General features: G+C 53.1%; 1 protein-coding gene across 1 annotated transcript; it reads left to right on the forward strand.

Moving 5' to 3' along the window:
• Nucleotides 1-1479: 1479 nt before the first annotated feature.
• On the forward strand, nucleotides 1480-7074 carry Tcf15 (transcription factor 15). Its single transcript, XM_005363184.3, has 2 exons — nucleotides 1480-2003; nucleotides 6687-7074. The coding sequence occupies exons 1-2, from the start codon at nucleotides 1491-1493 to the stop codon at nucleotides 6759-6761; spliced, it is 588 nt and encodes a 195-aa protein (XP_005363241.1). The 5' UTR covers nucleotides 1480-1490; the 3' UTR covers nucleotides 6762-7074.
• Nucleotides 7075-9946: the final 2872 nt, after the last annotated feature.

The raw sequence follows: 9946 nt of genomic DNA on the forward strand, positions 1-9946 counted from the left end.
TTGGAGCGGGAAAGGGGTCTTTCAGAAAACCAAAAAGCTCCTAGGAGCCTTGCGCTCTCTGCAGTTCTAGTCACCCTTTGAGAGGAAAATAACGGTATTTTCAAGGCCAAGTGGATGCTGATTTTTACCAGTTCTGGGATGGCACTGAGAAGCAGGTATGCCTGACATGAGGACCCCAGTGGCCATCATCTACTACTCAGTTGTTCTTCCCAGGTTCTCTGAAGAGAAGACCCAGGCTGCAGCCTGAAATTCTGAAAGAAGTGGGAGGGGCGGCATTGACAGGGGATTCCAAGAGCAGTGAAGTCAGATCCGCCCCGTAGGCACTGTTCTGCAACTTTAGCTGTCCTGTTGACTCCGCCAGCCACCAGGATCTGAGAAGGCAAAGTTGACTTTGTTCCGATCTTTATCTTCCAACTAAAGCCATGCCTGACAAATAGTAGAGCCCTGCCGAATAATAGTGACTGAACCGAACTTGGGCGTTTTGCTGGGGAGGGGGCATCTTAGTCAGGGTTTCTATTACTGCAATGAAACACCATGACCAAAAAGCAAGTTGGGGAGGAAAGAGCTTATTTGGCTTACACTTCCACATTGCTGCCCATCACTGAAGGAAGTCAGGACAGGAACTCAAATAGGGTAGGATCCCGGAGGTAGGAGCTGATGTAGAGGCGGTGGAGGGGAGCTGCTTATTGGCTTACTTCCCCTGGCTTGCTCGCCTGCCTTCTTACAGAACCCAGGACCGCCTGCCCAGGAATGGTATCACGCACCATGGCTGCCCCTCCCTTTGATCACTAACTGAGAAAATACTTTTATAGTTGGATCTCATGGAGGCATTTCCTCAGCTGAGGCTCTCTCCTCTCTGATGACTAGCTTGTGTACGTTGACACAAAATCAGCCTACTGGAAAGAGGAAAAGAAAAGAAAAAAGTTTGTCAGCAAGAGAGGTGTCTTCGCTCCCCTCTGACAGCTTCGGCATCATTGTGTACGCTTGTGAGCTCGTAAAAAATGCAGCTTCCTGGGACACATTAGAACTGCTGGATGGAGCATAGCCTAGTCTGAGAAACTCTTAGTTCAAAGCCCCTGGTCGCAGTTCTAACGGTACACCGGAGTTGTTAGGATACTGGATTTTGAGCACGGGACTAGTCTTACAATGGGAAGGAGTAAACGGGCCAAACTAACAGGGACCTGACTGCCCTCTCCCAGAAGTCCTGATCTGCACCCCTGGCCATCTCAAGACCAGAGCATTAGGGAAGGGCCAAGAGTTCGGGGCCACTTTCAACTTGGGGGACCCAGAAGCAGGAGCATCGTCATTGGCCGGGGCGTGGTGGGGCGGGACGGGGGGGCGTCCCTTTGGCCACGCCGGGACCGCCTCGTGATTGGCTCCTCCCCCGGCTATAAGGCGGCGACCGGCCGGTCCGTGGGAGCGCGCGGGAGCGCACTGCGGGGGCGGCGGCTCGGGGAAATAGGCGCGCGGAGGCCCGCGGCCGGGCGCCCATGGCGTTCGCGCTGCTGCGCCCGGTCGGCGCGCACGTGCTGTATCCGGACGTGCGGCTGCTGAGCGAGGACGAGGAGAACCGCAGCGAGAGCGACGCGTCGGACCAGTCGTTCGGGTGCTGCGAAGGGCTGGAGGCAGCGCGGCGCGGCCCGGGTCCCGGGGGCGGGAGACGGGCAAGCAGCGGCGCGGGCCCGGTAGTGGTGGTGCGGCAGCGACAGGCGGCCAACGCACGAGAGCGGGACCGCACACAGAGCGTGAACACGGCCTTCACCGCCCTGCGCACGCTCATTCCAACCGAGCCGGTGGACCGAAAGCTGTCCAAGATCGAGACGCTGCGTCTGGCGTCCAGCTACATCGCGCACCTGGCCAACGTGCTGCTGCTGGGAGACTCGGCCGACGACGGGCAGCCGTGTTTCCGCGCGGCGGGCGGTGGCAAGAGCGCGGTCCCCGCCGCCGACGGCCGTCAGCCGCGCTCCATCTGCACCTTCTGTCTCAGCAACCAGCGCAAAGGGGTGAGTGCACAGCACGCCTGCTGCAGCCGGATCATCAGGGTTGGGGGTGGGAGGGCGGACCTCCCAGGAGCCAGGGACCCCCTTGGAAGCGACTCGGAGCAGCGGTGGTGGCGGTTTCTCATGCCCTAGAATTAAAGTGCAGCAGAGCCTCTTGCTTAACCCACAAACAGAAAGCTTACAGTGAGCCCAGTAAGCTCCGGTCTGACTTAGTTGCACCTTGAGAACTCTGGGACCTTCCTCTTTGGCTGATGCTCGCCCTCTGGGCAGGTAGCTGGTTGTTCCCTCAGTTATCCCTGAGGCGCTTCAAATAAGGGCACTGCCCACACTTACAGGAAGTAGGCTCTGGGCTTACTCTAGGTAGCACGCATCACTCTGAGCTAACATCGTCCCTAATAAACTGTTCCAGATCCTAAGGCTTGACCTAACAGTAGGAGTCTGAGAAGAAAATGGGGACGTCTCTACTCCAGAGCCTGAGGTCCCGACACGTGTGTAGGAAAGGGTCCTTGAAGAGTGCCCAGCCCCAGAAGGATATAGGATTAGGAAGGGACACCATTGTCTGCTTGTCTCTAAGTTAAGAGACTGGGGAGCCACAGAAGTCTCTGGGGCCTCCTAGCCAAAACTGCCCAGGCCTGATTGGCCCCTCAGGCTCCCACCCTTTCCCTCCTGGACTTGTTTTACAGCGAGGAAGCCTACCTGTGTGACTTAAGTCAACAGCTACTGTTTACATCTGGAGAAACTGAGGCTCAGAGAATCTTACCTTACTTTACACGGCCAGTGAGAGAAAGATCATGGGGGTTGTATTCTGTCCCCTTCAGCCCAGCACACTGGTTCTCATAGCTCCACCCTGGGAAGGCCTCAGTGGCCTAGCTTCAGACCAGCCCTCTGGCTCAAATTCCCAATGTCTTCCCAGCCGGCAAATGCCTCAGCTTCTCTGAGTGAGTCTTTTTAACCCCTGACTGGTAGGTACCCTTTGGAGGGTCCCTGTCAGTACCCCAGGCTGGGGAGGGAAGTCAGAGCTGGGCCTTCAGATGTACACCTGGGATGAAAGGCTAGCTGGACACACCATTCCTTTATAGGCATCAGGATCAGCTTCCCTTAACCACCACTCAGCAGCTGGAGAATGTACCCAGAGAAGCAGACGTGGTTCCTGCCTTCCAGGCAGGGGCTCTCAGGACAGCATCAGGGGCAGAAAGGAGGATGAAGATAAGGTTATTATGGTTTAATGGGACTTTGAGAGCCCAGGAGAAGCCAAGCCCCAGAGTGAGGCTGAAGAGCTATGCTAAATCTCTAAAAGATGTGTGGAAACAGAGGCAGGCACGCGGATGAAGGGTGGGAAAGGGTGTTTTAGAGCGTGCATGGCAGGACCTGGGGTTTGCAGTCATGGTCTAAGACAGAGGTTCTCAACCTTCCTAATGCTGCGGTCCTTTAAGACAGTTCCTCCTGTTGTGGTGACCCCCCTCCAACCATGAGGTCATGTCGTTGCTACTTTGTAACTGTCCTTTTGCTACTGTTATGAACTGCAATGTAAATGTCTGTTGTGCAGGATATCTGATACATGACCCTTGTAAAAGGGTCATTGCCCCTCCAAGGGGTTGTGACCCACTGGTAGAGAACCCCTGCTGTAGAGAAAGAAGTGGGAAGATGTTAAAGGTGAGGTAGACCCTCGCGGTGACAGGAATCTTGCAACAACAGCTGTGCTGGACACTCTTCATTGAAGTCCCTTAAGGAGCAAAGGGAGCCCTGTGGCCAACCGACTAGGACAAGGCTGCCTTGCCTGAGGTGCCCAGGAGTGGTAGGGCAGGATTGACACTCTGGCCTGGCTCACTGGAAAGTAGGAAAGATAACAGTAGAAGGGACTGTGCCTGCAGGCTGCCGAGAAGATGCTGTGCCCACGACCACAGCAGTCAGAATGGGGGCTTCTTTGTAGCACTCGGGGGACTGTCCCATGGTTCACAGTGACTGGCCTAAGACTGACTGCTGCCTTGGGATCTGTCTGTGGGATCAAAAACCCAACCAAATTTGGTCGTAGAAGCTATGCTCAGTCACACAGGCTCCTCAGGGAATAGGCCAGGGGGGTGATTCTTGCCAGTGCTAGCCCCTCCAGTTCTTGTCTGGAAGATTCTAGGTGTTTGGGTGAGTCCCTGCACACTCCTGAGCTCTGAGGTTAAGAAACTCCAAGGTCCCCTGACCCCAATCTTTCCTAAGCCACTCCTACCCCTCTGATTCTGTATGGTCTGGGGTTGGGGGTCGCCATGGATACAGTCCCCTGCATCCCTTCCTGCTCGGGGATGAGCTAAGACTACCTCTGTGGTAGCAGTACCGAGAGGAAAGTGGGCTCTTATCTCTGCCTTGTTTTTCCTTCTGTCAACGGGAGTAGAGCCTGACAGGATCCTTTTTGAAGCTGGTCCATATTGTTGGTGTGCCCAGTTCAGTAGCAGAGGACTGACAAGGTTCAGGAGGTGCCCCTGGAGGATGTGGTCATCATACTCTGAATGTTTATTGACCACTCACTGTGTTCTTCTGTACTGAGCTCTTCTTGGTGGGTGTGGTGACTCATTGCAACCCCAGCTACCCAGAAGGCTGAGGCAGAAGATCCCAGGTGTAAGGCCTACCTTCAGAGCAGCTTAGTGAGACCCTGTCTCGAAAAGTAAAAACAAGACTGGACCCATAGCTCAGAAATAGAAGACTTGTCTGCCACCGACGACACACACACACACAAAAGCTTTACTTGTTGGTGTGTGTCTCCTCTGTTAGCTTGTTTACCCTGTAAAGTAACACCCTGCTACAGGTAAGGAAACTGAGGCTCCGTCCGCCAGGGCATCGGTGTTAGAGCAGTAGTTCTCACTCTGGACCTGATTAAACCTCTTCCTGGGGTTCTTGGCAGTGGACACAGCACCTGGGGGTGTCCATTCCACAGATGAAGAAACTGAGGTTCAGGAGGGTGAACTGTCCCAGCATTCCCACGGAACCCAGTTCTCTGCATTGACCTCCAGACTTAGGGTGGGAGGTGGTGTTCCTTGTCTCTGAGGACCTAAGGGTGAAGGGGAAGAGGGTTCTGTCCCCTAGCCTCTCTCTCCCTGTCCCATCCACCCTTCTCAGCTTCTCCTGCCAGAGTCTGTCTGAGAAGCCCAAGCCCCAGGCTCTGCTGGGACCATGGCCTCAGGCCTCAAAATAGCCCTGCCTGTGAATGAACATGCTGTCCCTGGGCCCGGAGAGCCTCCAGGGAGGCTGGGCTCACATCTGGATGGATCTGCCCCAACCTGGGCTGGGGCAGAGGCAGGAGGCAGCAGAGGCTGAGTTTGCAGATGGTCCACTGGGTCTCTAGATGAGCTGAGGTCACTACCAATTCAGCCACTCCCAACCCACGGAGCACTTACTGTATGCGATATTCCATTCTACATGGGGCCTGGAAGTGGGGCAGCTTGACAGGCAGTGGGGTGCTCCCTAGCTCTTACCAAACAGCTGGTGTCTCTGGACTGGAATCCTCAAAAGAAGGAACGCTAGGCACGGGCTTGTAACCCCAGCCCTCAGATGAAGGACGGCTGGAGCAGATGGAGTTCAAGATCGACCCAGGCTACAGAACTACATACTGTCAGAAAGCAGGGAGACAGAACCAGGACCTTGAGCTCTCTTGTTCTCAGTGAGGGTCTAGCCTATGACCAGCCTGAGCACCTTGGTGTGAGGGGCAAGCCTGAAGACTGGTGGCTTCAGGGACTGCCACCTTTAGCTTGAAGAGACACTGATTGACACCTACAGGCCTTAGCCCCGGGCTGGAAGAATGCTGTTTTCTGCCACTTCGTGTGCTCCAGGCCTGACAGGGAAGCAAAGGCAAACATTGCCTCCCTCCTTGCTTTACTCCAGGGAATGTCCCAGACAGTAGCAAGTGGGAAGCAATCATAGAGATATCTTCTTGTCAGACCAGTACCAAGGGTATGCTCTCTGCACAGGAGAGACAGTGGGTGGAGGCAAGGAGGCCAGAACCCTGTCTGATTTTGAGGGTGGCCTAAACAGTGGTTGGGCGCGTGCATGCGCGCGCGCACACACACACACACACACACATATACACACACCTACTTCACAGGCAGCACCTGGAACTGCCAGGGGGCTTTCCTTGCCCTCTAATGTAAAATGTGCTTTACACTGTGTGAAAATTGTATGGCTTTGGAGTGTAGTTCAGTGGTAGAGAACCTACTTGGCATGTGCAAGATCCTAAATTCAGTCCCCAGCACCTCCTGCCCCCCACATACAGATGTGTGTAATATATATATGTATATGTATTCAGTCTGGAGGTTTTGTTTTCATTTCTGTTTTTTGAGACAAGGCCTCATTATGTTCTGTCCAGTTTGGAACTCACTATGTAGACCAGGCTGGCATGCCTCTGGGCTTCCAGGCACGTGCCGACACACGCAGCATGTATTAGACTTCTTAAGCAGAAGACCTTCAGGTGGGAATCCCTTTAGCAATGCTCACACACATACTTGCCTCCGTGAGTGGCATTTGCTCCCCTCAGCCCCTGCTGTTGTCCCTAAACACTGTCTCACCCCATGAGGCTCCCTGACAGCCCAGAGTTTCTTCTGCCTTTTCAACAGAGAACTTGCTGTGTGGCTGGACTTTATCAAGCCTCTGTTGCTGGGCACGTAGTTAGTTCCCAACCCATTCCTGACCCCTCTTTCTCTCCTGCAGGGTAACCGTCGTGACCTTGGAGGCAGCTGCTTGAAAATGAGGGGTGTAGCCCCCCTCCGAGGGCCTCGGCGATGAGCCTGGGTCCCTGCAGTGTTTGCTTCAAGAAGGACTCCAGAAAAAGAGGCCAGGATCCAATCCCTCATTGGACAGGGGAGAAGATTCCAGAAGCCCAAACCACTCCTTTGTGTAGGGACCAGAGGACAATGGCCTGGACACAGGGCCCAGCCTGGAGAGCCACGAGGACCCATCTAACCATCCAGGCCTAGCTGGTCAGGGACAAGGCAGAAAGTTCAGAACACCAAAGACTATTTTTGGAAGAGTGTGTGTGTGCGCGCGTGAGTGTGTGTCTACGTGTGAATGTGATATATGAGAGAATTGGTGGGGTTAAAATAAAGGTATTTTTAAATAAATGATGTGCATCCTAGCTAAGTATGGGGAGGAATGTGGACAATGGGACAGACCCCTCTCTAGGACTTAAGATTGTCACAGCTGTGGCAAAGGCATCTCACCGTGGATGGGAAGCTATAGGCAGACTTTCCTCCCAGCCTTCTCTTGGTTCGTTGTTATGAACACCTTTGGGTAGTGACCAAAGAAATCCACATTTTATTTATTTTCGAGTAAGGAATAGAACCATGGTTCAAATTCAGAAGCTACTAGGAGGCTTGTGGTGGAGTCTGCCTCCACCAGTCTCTCTTCAGGCTTCCTGTCACGGGGTTTTTGTGATGCCTGCCTGCCCCTCAATGGAGCTTGCTGCTGTCTGGGTCAGTTAGGAAAAGGTCCCATTCTTCTGCTAGCTGATTATGATACCTTCTGTGTGTCTTAGTGTGACACACACGCCACCCAGCCCGCATGGTTGACCTCAAGTGCAGAAGGCAGAATCTTACCTGGTAACGTCTTAGTTTTGGAAACTGGTACATGACAGATGACACCTTGAGGTCTGTCTGCTTTTAAAATCCAAAGCAAGGGCCATTGAGATGGCTCAGCCAGAAAAAAAAAAAAAAAAACAAAAACAAAAAACCTTGCCACGAAGCCAGGCAGTGGTATGTACACCTTTAATCCCACTTTTGATCCTGTGGAGAATGACACAGCTGGCTTTTGGCTACTGTCTTCTCAGCTGCCAGAGAATCAGAGCACATGGCGTGGGAGCCAGCAGTCAGTAAACAATTGAAATGTGTTTACACATTTCAAACAGGAGGCAGAAGCAGGCAGATCTCTGTGAATTCTATGAGTTTGAGGCCAGTTTGGTCTACAAGATCTAGGCCAGGACAGGCTTCAAAGCTACAGAGAAAGTCTGTCTTGGAAAACAAAAACAAACTTGCCACCAAGCTTGACAACGTTTGAAACCCACACGGTGGCAGGAGAGAACAGCCCCCCACAAGTTGTCCTCTGACCTCCACAAGCGCATACACACAAAATAAAATGTAACAAAAGGGAGGGGCAAAGCAATCCTTCCCTCTCTGGGTAGTGGGCCAGCAGCCCCTTTGCAAATTCATCTGAGAATAGGGCACAGACAGCCTGGCCACTAGAGTCCAGGGAAGTCAGAGGTTCTGGTCTCTGGCTCAGCCTAGTTGCCTATGAAGCCAGGATCAGTGAAGCTCAGAGCAAGCAAGGAGGAAGACTTGGAGAGGCAGGACCAACCAGGCAGCCGCCCTTCTCTTGGCGAGGGACATTCACACACCTCTGTTATGCTCTTATTTAGCAAGCACATTTCAAATGTTTACTGACTGCTGGCTCCCACGCCATGTGCTCTGATCCTCTGGCAGCTGAGAAGACAGTAGCCAAAAGCCAGCTGTGTCATTCTCCACAGGATCAAGCCTAACTCACCCAGTCCTCTGTAGACAAAACAGGGTCGACAGGAGGACCAGAACTGTCTGCCCCTTGTCATACAGGCTGGAACCAGTGGTACAGCCTCACACTTACTCCTATTAGCATGGGACATGAAGGAGGAGGGGCCCCTAGGGGCCCTGCTGCCCAGGAGACCTACCCCACGCCCTCTCCCTCAGTTCCCGTGTCCAGGGACACTGGTCTCGCCTGTCCTGTGTCCCAGAGCGCCCACACTTCCCCTCCGGGAGCTAATTAGGAAAGCACATTGCTCTCCCTGCGCCTACCCTGCTCTAGGTACCGCAGCCTCTGGCAAAGTCACAGGAAGAGGACTATGACCTTGTCAATGGCAGGAAACCTGGGAGGGGGGCAACGCAGACACTTGGGTGCTCTGGGCTGGAAGCCCACTTCTGCCACCAGATTTGCTGGGTGACCCGGGAAATGCTGCTTGACCCATCTGGGCCTTCCCAATCTCTTAACAGGCCCTAGCAGGAAGAAGAGAAAAGGGAGTGTTTTGCTTTGTGCAATGTTTTTTAAAGAGCTCTGGGGCAGTGAGCAATCAACTCCCATTGCATCGAATAGTAAGCAAGAAAAGGCACACACGTCCCTCAGCCCCCATCCCCACAAGACAAGAGTGATGAAAAGTTTCCCTGCGGGTTCTTCCTGGAATGTCCTGTTCTGGTTTCTAGCTCTGCAGAAAACAATAAATATAGGTTTCTCCACTCATCTTTATCATAAGAGTTCAACTTCTTCATGGCTCTAGAAGCATCATCCATCCCAAAGACAATGGCAGCTTGTCCTGCGGTCCTGGAGAGTCTGGTGCACACACATGTACAGTTGCCCACAGTCACCAAGTTCACGCTCTCAAGTGAAGTACTTTACAAGTCAATGCAGTAAATTCTCACCACCCGCTTGCACCCGTGGACATGCAGGCGCTGGAGACATGGATATCGGCTCCAGAGTGCACAGGTGAAAAAGTGTGTCTCCCAATCCTGACAATCAGTGGTCTTCCCCTCCTTCTCCCCCAGCCACCAGTCCCAAGGCAGTAACTGCTAAGCTGGGTCTTGATCTATGTGTACAGTAGGCAGGTTATGTACAGGTGTGTGTCTGGGGGAGTATTGTTTATGTGTACATCTGTGACTTGCCTTACTTTGCACAATAATAACAGAATTTTGCACACTCTAGATTTTCTCCTCGCGGTATAGTCCTTACGTTTTCACAGAACCCTTGATGTTCCTGGAGCCGGCACACCTTCCATAGCTGCGAACTGGTCTACCATTTGTGGCTTGTTGTTTTTCTAGGCAATGAACAGTTAATGTCTACCAGTCATTGTGAGCTGCAAGGCTAGGCTAACATGCATCACTGGAGAAGCATAGCTGTAAACCAAGACCTCTGAGGGTCATTTTCTTAATGGAGCTCACACTTCCCCCCAAACTTGC

This window comes from Microtus ochrogaster, linkage group LG8 (assembly GCF_000317375.1).
Source record: "Microtus ochrogaster isolate Prairie Vole_2 linkage group LG8, MicOch1.0, whole genome shotgun sequence".
Classification (NCBI taxonomy): Eukaryota; Metazoa; Chordata; class Mammalia; order Rodentia; family Cricetidae; genus Microtus; species Microtus ochrogaster.